At 35.8% G+C, this 16413-nt stretch overlaps 1 protein-coding gene across 1 annotated transcript; it reads left to right on the forward strand.

Annotated features, from left to right (window-relative positions):
* Positions 4430 to 10676, forward strand: LOC18791758 (putative glucose-6-phosphate 1-epimerase). The gene is made up of 9 exons (XM_007222197.2): positions 4430 to 4825; positions 6078 to 6152; positions 6866 to 6922; positions 7001 to 7161; positions 7257 to 7397; positions 7900 to 8002; positions 8095 to 8194; positions 8920 to 9167; positions 10277 to 10676. Exons 1-8 carry the CDS (start codon positions 4622 to 4624, stop codon positions 9132 to 9134), a joined length of 1056 nt encoding a protein of 351 aa, XP_007222259.1. The 5' UTR covers positions 4430 to 4621; the 3' UTR covers positions 9135 to 9167; positions 10277 to 10676.

The raw sequence follows: 16413 nt of genomic DNA on the forward strand, positions 1-16413 counted from the left end.
TTTAAAATTATTTAAAAATTCTAGAAAATTATTTTAGTATTCTAAAAATAGAATTTTAGTCTCCAAACCCTAAATCCAAGTCTCGAACCAAAAACCATAACTTTCAAATTTATCCGAACTTGTTCCAAAACCGTTAGCTAGCATCGAACCCTAACTATAAACCTACTATAGGGCATTTAGGACTCGATTAGGCTTGGATAATCACGTAACTCGACCTAAGGCTTTACTATTTAGGTTTTGCTCTCAATCTTGGGTTAGTATGACATAACCGAACCTAACCTAAACATGTCTCGGCGAATTTGTCAGGATAAACCTAGCCTAGCGAACTTTAATTGGATAGACCTATCCCAGCGAACTGCCACCACCTAAAGAAGCGTCGTCGTGGTCACACCCACCACCACATATACTCTTTAAGCAAAAACAAACCATGTGATAGGTTTGGGGAAAACGTAGTTTCCAACGATCTAATTGTGCATAACAACGAACAAAGCAATCATGGAAAAAAAACAATTGGGTAGATTGCATCGTATTAGAACTAAATTTAGAGAATAGGAGAAGTGTTAGAGAGGGATTTTTTGGAGAAAGATTTGATTAAGGGCATGACCCAAAAAAGGTGATAAGGAACTTCAATCTGAGCATGGCTCAGAAGAAATCACCACAAAGGGTTTCTTATTCAAAACACCCAAAAATACGATACCAAAGCACTTAACAAATGTGCCCCAACAGTCAGTTATAGGGGTAGGCATTTGAACCAGTGAACTGAGTTGAAAAAAACAATGTTCACCAAAAAGTGAACCTAGGCTCAAAAATCGAACTAGACCGCTTTAGATCGGTTCAAGTCCCGATTCTTGTCTTGAAAAAATTGGTCTAAACTGAACCGGACCGGTTATGTTAACTTACTCATTTATATCCAAAAATTTGAGTATTCCAATCACATGAGTAACCCAAAGTAATACTTAAATATTTTAGTTGAATTAATACTCAAATGTCTTAGTTCCAATTTATATACCCAACTAAATAACAACTCTAACCCAACTTCTTTTTCTTTCCGGTGAACCATATCCGTTCTTGATGTGCTTCCGTCTTTCTTTCTTTTCCGCCTATTTATTCCTATTTCTCTTCCTCTTTCTCTCTTATTTTATCTTTTCTACGTCATTTAATATTTTTATATTCTTCCTATTTGTTTATGTTTCTCTTCCTCTTTATCTCTTCTACCTCTTTCTCTCTTATTTGATCTCTTCTAGCTCTTGTTCTCTTCTTCCTATTTCTCTCTTCTTCAGATTTTCATATTTTTGTCTTTCCAAACTGCGCTCAAACCAAACTGGAACTACATAGGTCAAATTTGGTTCGGTTCTTCTAGACATTTTCTATGAAAATAAAACTGAATTAGACTGCATATAAGTTTCAATTTTGGTTCCAATTTGAGAGAAAAACCAAAACGAACCGAACTGCGCCCACCCCTAGTCAATTATGTGTTAGTCGAGTGTAAGAGATATGTCTCGTAAAAACACACCATATAGTAGCCGTACTTGGGTTTCACAGTTGACATGAACATGAAAACTTTGAAGAAGCCTTGATGCTTATGGCCTTGTTTGAGATTAATTAATTATTAATCGTGTTTTCATTTCTTGATGAACTATAATACCATAAAATATCGAAAGGATTGCCAAAAGGAAGGATGAACATGATGTCAGTTCATGTTATTTTATGTTTGACACTAACTTAGTTTGTTTATTAACGATAAGTAATTTATGAGTTTGCATTAAGTAGACATTTAAACTTTAATGGGTTTGAAGAATGAGTCTTTGGGGAATGTAACTCTTATTCACACTATAAATTATTACTGTTTTAGTATTTGGAAATTTTAAGTTACGAGTATACGTGGGTTAGGTCAGTTTGTTAGGGTAGTGAGTCCGCTCTCTTGCACTCATGTTCGAATCACGGATAAAATACATATGTGTATTATTTGGCAAAATTAAAAAAAAAAAGTGAAAATTTTAGCATTTTATATATTTTTTAAATATTATATATATTTTTAGGGGGCTTCACTAATATACCCAAAATAGGAGCTGAAATTACAAAAAAAAAACCCACATAAAATGCACTTTAGAAACACACCAAAAATTCATTTAGTACATAAAAAATAAGTGTTGAAGTTCCTATAAATTACATGACTACCATTGATAAACTTAAAATAAGCCCAACACAAAAAACTCAAAAAAAACCTAAAATAAGCCCCGCAAGCCCGAAATACATTGTTAATACCATATCATAAAAGTACATTGTTAATACCATATCATAGAAATACATTGTTAATACTATATCATAGAAATACATTATTAATACCATGTCATAGAAGTACATTGTTAATACCATTTCATACAAAAAATTCAAAAAAAATCCCAAAAATCCCAGCAAGACATACGATATCCTTTGCAGAAACCACCTCCAATTGTCTATAGTTTCACCAGAAATAATCGCAAAGGCAAAAGGACATCTACAAGAAAAAAAAAATTACACTGTTAATACTCTGTCATAGAACTATCTTCTTAATAAAAATACATTACACATATCATAAACTTCAAGTGTACAACTATATATAGAGCATAATATAGAGCATGCTTTGTTACTGAAAATCTGTTAATACTATGTCATAAAAGTATACTGTTAATCCTATGTTATGGAAATCAACTCAATTGCAGGGTATAAACAATACAATAATTGTTCATACCACTTACTGGAAGTTAACAACTACATCATTTCATTTGCATAATAGATACGATAAAAGTGTACAACTCCATACCACTCAAAATCAATCCTCAACCATGATAAAAATACAAAGAATGACTCCATCTCATGATCTCAATAATGGTTGCAAGTCCTGACATTCAAAGCTGCCAACATTTAAACAAACAAACCATATATGTGAGAGAGAGAGAGAGAGAGAGAGAGAGAGAGAGAGAGAGAGAGAGAGAGAGAGGCATGGAATCATCAGCAGAATATTTAAATTATTATTCAATAAAACTCATTTAAACAAGAAACAAAACAAAACTCTGAAGATGTAAATTACATTGATTCTTTACACCCTACCCAGCTCCCAACAAGCAAACAATTGTTACACATTCTAAACAGAAGATAGAGAAGCCAATCTGTGTCTTCCAATTGCATACCTCAAGTTGTTCGTGAAGCCTGCACCCACAATGCTTCAGTGATCCCCATACTCCTGCACGAGGTGGACATCAAAAGGTGAAGACTGATTTCAACTTAATACCTCACAAATAGATTCTAGTACAGATCTCTCGCAGAAAAGCTTAGCATTCCTTATTGTATAGGTTAATAAATGAAACTTTTGTGCTAACAAAGAGGAAGAATCTCAGCTAGATGGAAGAATCTCAACTAACCGGGTTAAATAGGAGATAAAAAAACATCATTGAGAAGAAGAAGGCGTGTGGGATTAACATATGCGAATCACTAGAGAGATTGAGGTCTGACATTAAAAGCCTTCGGGACAGATTTGTTGTAGAACAAGAGCATAGATGGGTACTAAATTCCAAAGGAGGAGCTGCCTCACCAGCTAATCTGTTAAAGTTTCGTTGGCTTTGTGTTGGTCCATGGCTCTGAGACTGTTTGGTTTACTTTGAAGGCAGAGGGAAGAAGGGATAGGAACATAGGAGAGATGAGGGTTTGAAAGAGGAGAGGGGCTTCAGGCTTCAAACCTCATGGAGTGGTTTTGTCGAATTTTTATGTTCTCTGCATTCTATAGATTTTAAATGAGATTCAAAACTAATTTAATGCTAAAAATGGTAATAAAGGTATTTCATCGTATTAATTAAATTAAAAAATATATGATTGTTGATTTTTGGGTTTATTTTGGGTGTGTTTATATACATTAAATAGTATATGGTTTATTTATAGTTTTATGTCTAGAAATGGGTATTTAATCAATTTTCTAATATTTTTAATGTATAGTATTTTTATTTTAATAATTTATGAAAAATATGTGAATGTTACATGTATTATTTTTTAAAAAATTGTATATTAAATATGAAGAATACGTACCCACATGGATTATCCGTTTCATTTTAAAAATTGTATATTTTACCTTAATTTTCAAAAGTGTATAAAATAATAATTATTTTTAAAAGTACGTACATAAACCAGATGGAAGGATATTTCATAGCCATATGAAACTTTCCAAAAGTGTCTGTGCCATTGCCAACTATGAGAATGAAGTTTTTATCCAAAAAAACAATTTTACTATAATGGAATCACATACCAATTCATACAGCCTCCCTTCATCCATGGAGTGCAAACGAGGCAAACTAACGTGTGTGCGGCTTCCAAAATTGACACCGCTGTTACTATTTACGACACCCAAGTCGCACCAAAATTCTTTCTTTAATTCTAAACAAGAGACAAGAGGAAAGGAAGTTTCATGAGAGAGAGAGAAACGGCTTTCCTTATTTTCTTGACACCAACTTGACAGTTGCTACTACAAAATATAACACCCTCTCTCTCTCTCTCTCTCTCTCTCTCTCCATAAATAAGCGTCGGGCAACAAGAACCAGAAGAAGAAGCGGAGAGCGATCGATCGATCGTGAGAGAGAAAGAGTTTCAGAGTATGAGTAGCGATAAGGCTCCCATTGCTGCTGCTTCTGCTTCTGCTGCTGTAGCCACCAATGCGTTGAGTGGTAGTAGCGGCAGTGGCGGTGTTGCTGCTGCTAATGCCAATGCGAAGCTTCTTCATCCTGGCGCTGAATTCAGCAAGGGCATCAATGGCCTCGACAAGGTCGTCCTCCGTGATCCGCGCGGCAGTGTCGCCGAGGTAACCCCGCTTCTACGACGTCGTACGATCCTTTATACCACAATTTCCGTTCGGTTTATCATTTTATGCGATTGAGATCTGATTTTTGCTTGCTCGATTTCGGTTTTCTTTTGGAGAAATGAAATCCTTTGACTAATTTTCGTCTTCTTGGCTTTTCTTTCCTTTCCGATTGTTAATTTGGATTTCGCTTCCATTTCGTGAATCTAGGGTTTCTTGAATTGCTTTGGTTTGATTTTGTATTTTGAGTTTCAAGTATTCATTTTAGATCTGTTTGGGTGAAGTTCTTGATAAGGAAATGGTGAGGAGTTATGATTAATTGATTGCAGGTTTAATCTGATTTAGAAACTATTCTTTTAGAGGCAAATAATATGCTTTCCATTGATTTCCGCCATGTTGGTTAGAGTTTCTGGCTGAAATCCAGTTTTAATTTTTCTTGTCACTCCCAATTAGTTTCTGTTTGGTCATATTTGAAACTAGTCTTTGAGGTCGATTCATATTGATGAATGACTTTCTTTCCTTTTCTGAGTAAAATTTAAGTCTGATATTTGAGGAATAATAGTTCCACCAATAGCATTCAGGGCTGCCAAAGGTTGTTAGATTCATAAGTATTAACTAGATTAGAGAGACAGCGTGTTTTTGTACTTTGAAAAAAGATATTTGTAAGTAGATGCCGATAGTATAATCTGCAGTTTCTGTGTTATATTGTTAGGATATGAAATGAAGAAGTTTGAGAAACTTTGCACTGAAATAGTTCTAATTTACAAATTCTCATTTGATTGCATACTAATAGCTTATGATAATTGTGATAGTTTATTCATTTTTTGGCATGCAAATGCAATGTATTGACCTTAGGTGAAGTATCCAATGATGTTTAATTCCTCATTTAGAACCTCCATTTGGTTCACTTCTCTCTTGATCACGCTTGAATTTGGATACATTTGATTAAATTTTTACTTTTCCTTTTTTACTTGTTCATACAAACTAGATTATTTTCTTGATGTTAGAATCAAACAGTAATATATGTAGTGGTTTCGCTCCCTGATTTAGTTTCATTCTGCATAGTTTCAGTTTATACGGCTGTTTTGGCTTTTCTTAAAAGTTGTTAAAATAATGTATTGTTTTCTACTTTTCCGGTTGATAGTCTTTTTGGATTATGAAATTTCATGCTGCAGAATCATATTCCTTAATGCTGATTTCAACGGTCTTTCCCTTCTTTTATTGTCATATAATTGTTTCTGTTTGGGCTTTCCAGGTGTATTTGTATGGGGGTCATGTAACATCATGGAAGAATGATCATGGAGAGGAATTGCTATTTGTTAGCAGCAAGGTACTACGGAGTAATTTGATGTTAATTCTCTCTATTTATCATTTTGTTTTAGTAGAAGTAAATTCTGTGGATTGTAATTACAAACCTTTGAAAGGTATGTCTGTGCATGCATTCATTTTAAGTTTGTGATCTATAGAAGATTGCGAAAAATGTTATTTTGGTAGTACATTTTGTGGAGTGAGCAGCCATACGCTGTAATAATGTTTTGTCCTCCATATTTTGTGTATGAACTCAGTTTGCTTCTTATATTTTTATGCTGGCTATAAGATTTTGTCAAGTTGCATTACTTACTTTTATGCACTCTTTGGAGGAGATCTTCATGTTTAGTATAGTTTCTTCGAAGTCTTTGGTAATTGCTTTTTGGGCTTTCCAGTTTTGAATTGTCCCTCATCCATGTTTTATCTTGAAGGCTAAAAAAGAAAGGAAAATTCTTTCAAAATGATTTCAAAAGAAACGTTTTTGCTATAACATACTGGGTGAGCTGACTTTTATGGTTTCTGTGAAGGCTCATGACCTTTATTTTCATTTTCATCTTTTGTCTAGAAATTATGCACTTTTATTTAGTTTCTAGAAACCCTAGCAGTCATTTACCAATGGGAAGGGGTCTAATAATGCCTTGTGGCATCTTCCTTCCTCATTTTGAATCTTGTCTTTCTTTGTTCAACCCAAAAATCATCTGAAGTGTTTAATTGCTTTTTTTTTTCCTCCTGCAGGCTATATTTAAGCCTCCAAAAGCTATTCGTGGGGGAATCCCAATATGCTTTCCTCAGGTATGCAGTTCTTTCTAATTGTCTTTCTTGCTTGATTTGGTTGTTCATCTTGGTGACAGGAACTTGCCCACTGTGCAGTTTTCAAATCTTGGTTCTCTTGATGCACATGGATTTGCTAGAAACAGATTTTGGAGCATTGACTCTGATCCATCTCCTTTTCCAACAAATACCTCCAATAAGGTTGCTGTTGATTTGATCCTTAGGCCTAATGAAGAAGATATGAAGACCTGGCCTCACAGGTAAATACCGAGAAAGGGTTCTAAATGGAAGCTCCCTAATCTTCCAATTTTATTAATACCAAGGTTCTCTTTACTGACTTTGTGTTGAATTGAAGTTATGAGTACCGACTACGGGTAGCTTTGGGACCTGGAGGAGATCTGACGTTGATATCTCGCATCAGGAATACTAACTCTGATGGAAAGCCATTCTCGTTCACATTTGCATATCACACTTATTTCTCTGTTTCAGATATCAGGTAATTTACATACTTTATTTATGTTCGAAATGCTAGTTATTGTTACTCTTCATTCTCATTTAATGTAGCTTGATTTATGTCTGAAAAATCAAAAGCTTTGCCCCTTGTTTTCTGTTTTAAATAGTCATGAATCTGTAGGCATAGATTGCATGCAATGTAGAACATGTAGTTATGAAAGTGTACCCTGTCATATACTGAACCTTGTGCTTTTCGTTGCATATGGATGGATACTTTATAAACCTAACCGAATTTTAAAACGACATTTAGGAAGTGCCACTTAATATTAGACAGATCTTATGGTTAACTGCGAATTTCTTGCAATACAACAGTTTAAAAGAAAAATATTTGTCTCTGCCTTTTCTATTAATCGTTGATATACCAACAGGAACTACAATATTTTTGTGCTTGTCCTCACTTCCATAGCCATTTTCATGTAGCATACAGTTGGTAATAAACCCGCAGTTCCGGATGGTATTTAAATTTAGTTAGTGCTTGTGTTCAGTGAAGTTCGTGTAGAAGGATTGGAGACCTTGGATTATCTTGACAACTTGCAGAACAGGAAACGTTGCACTGAACAAGGTGATGCTATAACATTTGAATCAGAGGTAAGTTGTAGATGCCATTATTTTGTTTCTTTTCTGCATAGGTTAATTTGGTTCTAATTCTTCTCACTTTTTTTTTTTCTGAATGATAATAGGTTGACAAAATATATCTCAGCACTCCTACAAAGATTGCAATTTTGGATCATGAGAAGAAGAGAACATTTGTAATACGCAAAGATGGTCTTCCAGATGCTGGTGAGGATCAATATATTCAACTCCTTTCATAGTGATGTCATTGCTGCTTGATGTTTTTAATTTTTATGTTATACTGAAAGGTACAAGAAATTGTGTGTGCTCTGAACTTTTTTACATTTTAAAACATTAATATAATAACTTCCATTAAATGGCTGCTCGTACAAGTGACAACACTTAACCCTAGCCATGAATAATGGAAGCTCATTGTGGTATTGTCGCAACTAACCAGAGAACAGGTTGTTGCTCTATGATGACTAGGATCGGTGGAGAGTATTCTACTTCTTTTGTTGTCCATGTGCTCTCAAATATCCTGCTTGGACTTAACTAATTTATGAGTTGATGGTGATAGTAAGGATGATGGACATTTTAAATCAATCAACAATAACAGACCCTTGCTCCTGCTATTTGGGGTGGGTAATATGTAACCTGGTCCTCCATTTCGTCGTCTTGTCAGCCATATTTTCATAATAACTCCTACAGTCATATCTTTCCTATATCTTCACCCATGTTATTTTTGGCCATTATGTTGAGTCACTCTTTCTAACTGGTGCATCTATTGATCCTCATTGAATATGTCCGAACCGCCATTGCTGGTTCTCTGATTTCATTTCAGGTTAATGACATGAGAGGTTTTTGTCTAAGAGTTGTGATGTTAAATACCTGCCCTCATAGTAGTGCTTGGAATTTTACTCTGTACCGTATAGTGATTAGTTTGTTTCATCCAGTGGTGTGGAATCCCTGGGATAAGAAGTCGAAAGCTATGGCTGATTTTGGAGATGATGAGTACAAGCATATGCTGTGTGTGGAGACTGCTGCTATTGAGAAACCTATCACACTGAAACCTGGAGAGGAGTGGAGAGGAAGGCAGGAGCTTTCAGCTGTTCCTTCCAGTTACTGTAGTGGGCAACTTGATCCTCGAAAGGTTCTCCAGGGCAGCTGAAAGTTCCATCATTCTGGCCTATATTTTGTACAGGTACTTCTGCTGACAGTTCAAAAGTACTAAATATCTGATCATACATTCGGTGCTGGCCTTTGACTTCGTTGTTTATGGCCTGATGCATCATGTAGGCCTTCCTTGAAATATCAATACACAAGCGTTAGAATGCATTGGTACTCATTTGTCTTGCGAATATGCTTATATCATTTTTTGCTTGTTTTGTTATCTGATTGGATAGTAACTATTTTGTATGATCAGCTCCTGTTATACTATTTGGTAATGAACAGTAACCATATGCTTTTGTTCTTTTCTCCAATGAAGTCTGTTAGTAAGCAAAAAAGAAGAGAAAATTGACCACTAACGATTTGTTTTGAAGGAGGCAGCCAAACCTTTGTTTACTTTTCTATGGAGAATACTCTGTTCAAAGAAACTAAGAACGGGATGTTGGTGCATCAATTTTTTATTTTATGTGATTTCGCTTACGGGTTATGGTTACAGAGTATATTAGTGGTGGATAGTTTGGAGGAAAATTTAGGTATTTTGCCTTATTATGGACTTAGGTTTCAGCTGTTTTTGAGGGAACTACCCAGAGCTCTCTTTTCAGGGGTTGGAAGAATGTTTTTTAGGACTGGTTGTCTTTACTTGATATGTTGTATTGTTAGCATCAGATGGACTACTAGTCCTTTAATCATTTTATACTCTACCTCTTTTGGCAAAGTTACTCTTCCTTCTCAAAAAACTGCATTTCATATGAATGTGTACCCTTTTATGTGAAATTAAAATACATTCCATTTTATTGCATTTGATTGTGATAAAGCATAAAAGTTTGATACTAATTTCCATACCGTCTCAACTACGTTAGGTCCTATTTTTTCTGGTTCCAATAGTCAATCTTTCTGTGTGGCATGCGCTTTTAGGCATGTTTGTGCATACACTGCTCTTGCATGATTGTGTATGGCATTGCATTATCTAGAAAGTCTCTTGCATGATTGTGTATGGAATTGCATTATCTAGAAAGTATTTCTTTGAATCAGAGTAGATAGATAGTTTCGGAGCTTTGTAAATCACCCACTAGCAGAACAAATTTCATTTGTTTTAATTCATATGATCCCAAATATTTTGGTAACATGTGTTTTATTGTGCAGGTATTTTGTTGCAAATGTACATGGGTCGGGACAAGAAATTCTGCCCACTATTTTCGCTCCGAAATTTTTCTTATGTTGGGTGAAATGATGGATTCATGAGTACATAGGACTTGAGATAATATGTTTATGTTTAGTGGATGACATTTACTGTTAAGACTGGAACAAACCTGAGTACAGTGATCACACTTGCTATGGTGGATGAGAGATTACATGTTTCTATTAAATGAAATCTCTTATATGGGTATGGGTTGATAGTAGATGTTCTCCTCTTTCCGTTTCTGTTGCTTCCTATATTGAGGTCTAGTTTAGTGTATAGATTCCTCCAGATGGAAGAGATCTCACTTGACAATGCGATGTGAAATTTGGACATGGTTTTCAGAAATTTGGCAATTGTTGACCATATTTCAGCGAAACATAAAATTCGAATGTTATGTTCACCAAAAAAAATCCCAATATTATTAGTGATTGTACAAATTTCCACTGGATGTGCAATTGAGTCCATGGTCTACAAGACTAGGCTTGTGAAATGCATCCGCTTTAATGGTAGATGTGTCATCAAATCTGTCTTACAGCTCTAAAAAGGGTGAAGAATCTGTGTTTTTCTTTTGTATATTTATTGCATTTTTAACTCCACAAGTGGTTTCAAAAATCAAGTTTTAATATATCTACTATATGAAGCTAAAAAATTAAACTCATCCAACAACAATTAGGACATGTTTGGAAGTGATTATGATCACTTATAGGGAGAAGCACTTCCCACATACTTCTCCATAAAATCACTTATATGGAGAAGTGATTATTCATAGAAGTGATCATTGACCTATTCAGAATCACTCTCATACAAGACCTTAATGTGGTGGTAATCATTGACCTATTTAAAATAATGATTTTGTTGTTCAAGTTTCAATTTTTAAAACCCGAATAGTAGTCTAGCCATTTTCTATTTAAATGTACTTCAAATAAAGTTATTGACCACTTTTTCAAACAAATAATATATCCTTTTAGTATATACATAATTAAAAAATATTGAAATGAAGTTGTAAAACAATAAATTACAAACAAGAATGCAATACATAAGTCAAATTTGGTGTGGGCCCATGCTGGCCCGTCACAAACCCAACCTAATCCCATATGGGCTAGGACCATGGGCTTGGGCCGAGCTTGATGATTTTCATAGGAAGGGCTCGACATGACCTGTTTATTAAATAGGCAGACTCTAAACGGGCCAAGCTGGGCCATCACGGCCCGTTTGACATCTCTATGTAGGGGTGAGCATCTTATCAGAATTATCCGCGTATCGACTGTACCATAACGACGGTTTAATTTGGTTTGGTTAAATAATAATTTTTAAATTTTAATTATTCTGATCCGATCTGTACCGAAATGTTTGGTTTGGTTAACGGAATCAATATTCCTAACCTGACGGAAACCCGTACTGATCCGATATTTATACTTATTCTATTATTTAAATACAAAACAAGAAACCAAAGATAAATACAATCAACATTTTGTATCACCCCTTTATCACTGATGTATCACTTCTTTATCACCATTGTATCACTACTTTATCACCATTCTATCACTTCTTTATCACTCGGGTACTGTATCACCTTTTGGTCAGAGAGGAATTTATGAATTTCTTATGTTTTCCAATTTCGACCTTTGTCCTATTTTTTATCTGTAACTTTCCAACCGTTGATCCAAATTTTATGTTCTTTATATGGTTGGATTCAGCATGAAAAACTGAAGAACCCAACGTGGAACAAATATCAAAATCATTTATATAAATGTTGAGAATTCAGTAAAAATAACACTCAATTGTTCAAACAACAAACACAAGTGGCTCCCAATAGATCTTGAGTATATATTGAATGATATAGTGACTAAGTTATTTGATTTCATACTTGGATGAATTAGACTACTGGATTTTTGTATTTTACGAGGATAATTTGGTGTATTTGTTCAAGAACTTATGTTATGTGAAAGTATTATAAATTGTATTTTTATTAGTATGTTTTTATTAAAGTACTACCAGCGTACCGAACCAATCCGAACTAAATATTAGGTTAACCTATCCGAAGTCTGCCGAAGTCTTTGGTTTGGTTAACGGAAGAGCCTTCTACATTTCCAAACCGACCCGTGCCCAGACCTACCTCTATGTTATATGGTCAGGAGACAAAACGATATCGATGTCCTTGTCATTTTCTTCAGTAGCGCGTTGTTGCTAGCTAACAAACAGTACGTTCCTTTCTGTGCCCAGGCCGCCTGACTCGTAGAGAATACCTTGTCATAGAAAATACATGAGTACTTGCAAGAACCACTAGATTGAGCGGTATGGAAAATGAGGCATGTACCAAGAATTGGTGACTGGATCCGTTGATGGAGTACTTGAGGCATTTTAGGTGAATGGGATAGTTGGGGCAGTGCTTGAGCTGAGGACCTACAAGGGTTGAACATTTTTGTGTTTTTGAGATGGGAAATAAAATAGAGGGAAGAAGAAGGAAGGAGAGAGATGAGAAACAGTTGAGTTGTGGAGCTTGGTTACTAGCACCCAAGGAGGAGGCAGAGGGGGAATGTATATAAAGAGGAAAGGTAGGTTAATTTAGAGGTTGCATGGGTTAGGCCTAATGTATTAAAAGTGAGGGTTTTTTGGTCTTTTAGTATTTGAATTAAGAATGGGGTAATGTAAATTGGTAAGGAATCTAATTTTTGAGTTTAAAGATAAGGTTTGGGTTAGGGTTTGATGGCAACATAGGAGGAGAAGTGGAGAGTTGTACAAGTTGCATGCATAAGGGTTCATCTTCAGGCCGGGATAATAAATCTTTTTAGTGTATACATAATTATAAAAATATTTAAATGAAGTTGTAAAAAAAGCAATACATAAGTGAATTTTGGTTTGTGCCTATATCGGCCCATTACGAGCCAAACTCGATCTCATATAGGCTAGGGTCGTGGGCTCAGGCCAAGCGTGACAATTTTCTAAAAAGAAAGGAACTTTTTATTAAATGGACTGACACTAAATGGGTTGTGCCAACACATCCCATTTGACACCTCTATGTTAGGGTTAGGAGACAAAGCGACACCGTTGTCCCTGTCGTTTTCTTCAGCAGCGCGCTGTTGCTCACGAGCAAACAGTGCGTTCTGCTCCTTGCGGTGCGCATTCTGGTGGCCTCCGAGGGCCTGAGTAGTAGAGAAGACCTTGTTGTAGGAAGTTAATGAGCATTTGCAGAAAGCACGAGATTGAGAGGTATGGAAGCTGAGGCATAATGCACCAAGAATTACCGACATGGGGAACCTAATTGAAATTGGATCCGTTGATGAAGTAATTGGGGCATTTTAGGTGAATGAGATGGTTCGTGCGCTGCTTGAGCTTTGAGTTGAGGACCTACAATGGTTGAACATTTTTTTTTTCTTTTTTTTTGAGATGGCAAATAAATTTTAGGCAAAAAGAAGAAGGAAGGAGAGAGTTGAGAAAGAGTTAAGTTGTGGATCTTGGTTACTAGCACCTACTGAGGATGAGGAGGAGGAGGAGAGTATATAATGGGGAAAGGTAGGTTAATGTAGGGGTTGCATGGGTAGACCCTACTAGGTTAAAAGTGACGGTTTTTTTTTGAGTGCTGCTAAACGAACTCTAAAATTAACTGAGTACACCCTATAATTTAAGTACGCCCTAATATTTTAATTAAAATGTAAAATTAACTAAGTACACCCTATTGAACTACCAAAAATACCCCTGGTACACCCTAATACTTGTAGCATTATTTTATAGTTGATTTTCAGCTTGATTTTTTTAATAGTGTTTATAAATCTTTGACTTTTCATATGGATTTATGCTTCTAATAAAACTGTTGACACTTTTTTTGCAATTCCAAGTTCTTGCAATCACCACCTCTTTCGTTAATAGTGATTTTTTTTTAATGCATGTTTCAGTTATATACTACTATGCTACTGTGAAATTTATTTGTTCTCAACTTTCCCAACCTCTCTAGATGGACTATTTGTAGTTGGAAACCAATAACTTGTATGTTGTATGTGAATTTACTGGTGTAAAGTGAATAAGAACAAGTGAAAACTGATACAACTGGAATCTATTGTCATGGGGAAGCTGGGATCTCCTCCCTTTGATAAAGAACCAGTCTTTGTGCTCATCAATATCTCTCATTTATGCACACACAGACACTGAAAAACTCCATTGAAATTTCAGGCATATCATCTCTGGTTTGCTCTCCACCTCTTATTGTTTGTTACCTCTAAATACAGGAAAAATATTTGAGAAAGCTCTCCAGATAAGAATGCCAATACACTTTTTGTTGGGATTCAAGATCGTATCATGTTCTTTTATTTTAATATATGCTACATAAAACTGGAATAATATCTCTGCAATGTACTAATAAAAGGCCAATTCATTTGTGTCCTTCCAAAATTGTTTTCTAATGGCTTGTTCTAAGCCCCACATTGAGGTGGACGTGCACGAATAACAAGACTTTTTGCCCCAAAGCTAGTGTTCTAAGGTGTACTTTTGGTATCCACTATGAACATAGAAAGAGAGAGACGAAAGGATCGATTTTGAGAAATATTTATCTTTTTATTGTTTGCTAGTAATGAGTTAAGATTCTCCTACCTCAAAGTGGTGGCTTTGTTTTGCTGGCCAAAGTCTACGGCCAAAAATCAACTTCAGCCTCTTTCTTTCGCTTTCCCTGGCTGCACTCGCCGATCGCAAAGATGGGAATCAAGTAATCTCTTGATTAGGGTTGAATATGGTTAGTAGGGTGTACTTATTAAAATTATATTTGTTTCACAATTTTGGTCATTTTATATTAGGGTAAATCAGTAATTCAATATATACTTTTGTAGTAGGGTGTACTCAGTTAATTTTAAGGTTTGTTTAACAGCACTCTTTTTTTTTTTTTTCTTTTTTTTCTTTTAGCATTTGAATTAAGAATGGGGTAATGTGAATTGGTAAGGAATCCAATTTTTGAAATTAAAGATGAGGTTTGGCTTAGGGTTTGAAGGCAACGTGGGAGAAGAAGCGGAGAGTTGTACAAGTTGCATGCGTTAGGGGTAAGGTTCGTCATTGGGGCAGGCCGGCCTGAAAAAGATTAAAATGAAGTTCTAAAAAAAATTACAAAAAAGAAAAAGAAATACATAAGTCAAATTTAGTGTGGGTTTATATCAGCTCGTTTAGTGGCCCGACACGAGCTGGCCAAGTCCCATATAGGCTAGAGTCATGAGCTCAGGCCAAGCTTGATGATTTTCATAAATGGACGGGCCCGTTTATTAAATGGTTGTTTGACAACTCTATGTTATAGTGTCAGGAGACAATAACATCGTTGTCTCTTTCATTTTCTTCAGCAGCGCACTGTTGCTCGCAAGCAAACAGTGTGTTCTGCTCCACCATGCGGTGGGCGTTCTGGTGGCCGCCGAGAGTCTGAGTGGTAGAGAAGACGTTGTTGTATGAAGTACATGATTACTTGTAGGAACCACTAGATTGAGCGGTATGGAAGCTGGGGCATGCACCAAGAATTGGCGACATGGGGAACCTAATTGGGATTGGATCCGTTGATGGAGTAATTGGGGCATTTTAGGTGAATAGGATGGTTGGGGCAGTGCTTGAGCTTTGAGCTGAGGACATACAAGGGTTGAAGATTTTTGTTTTTCTGGTTTTTGGTTTTTTGAGATGGGAAATAAAATAAAGGCAAGAAGAAGAAGGAAGGAGAGAGATGAGAAAGAGTTGAGCTGTGGAGCTTGGTTACTAGCAGCACCTACTAAGGAGGAGGAGGAGGGTATATAAAAGGGAAATGTAGGTTAATTTAATGGTTGCATGGGTGGGCCTACTAGGTTAAAAGTGATTTTTTTTGGGTCTTTTAGTATTTGAATTAAGAATGGGGCGATTTAAATTAATAAGGCATACAATTTTTGAAGTTAAAGATGAGGTATGGGTTATGGTTTGAAGGCAACGTGGGAGGAGAAGTGGAGAGTTGTACAAGCTATATGCATTAAGGGTAGGGTTCATCATTGGGTAGGGTCAGCCTGAAATTTGTGTTCAGGCCGAGATTCACAGGCTTTTTAAATTTTATGGGCCGGGTCAAGGTTTTAAATGTCAAGGCCCGAGCCCACATATTGAGTTGGACCTAAAA

The sequence above is a fragment of the Prunus persica genome, chromosome G1 (genome assembly GCF_000346465.2).
Source record: "Prunus persica cultivar Lovell chromosome G1, Prunus_persica_NCBIv2, whole genome shotgun sequence".
Taxonomy (NCBI): domain Eukaryota; kingdom Viridiplantae; phylum Streptophyta; class Magnoliopsida; order Rosales; family Rosaceae; genus Prunus; species Prunus persica.

What these genes read in the sequence shown, in the direction of transcription:
- LOC18791758 (XM_007222197.2), top strand. Translation starts at nt 4,622, where the DNA reads ATGAGTAGCGATAAGGCTCCCATTGCTGCTGCTTCTGCTTCTGCTGCT. An exon ending in TTCTCTGTTTCAGATATCAG is followed by an intron (nt 7,398 to 7,899) that starts GTAATTTACATA and finishes GCTTGTGTTCAG; the next exon opens with TGAAGTTCGTGTAGAAGGAT. An exon ending in CTATAACATTTGAATCAGAG is followed by an intron (nt 8,003 to 8,094) that starts GTAAGTTGTAGA and finishes GAATGATAATAG; the next exon opens with GTTGACAAAATATATCTCAG.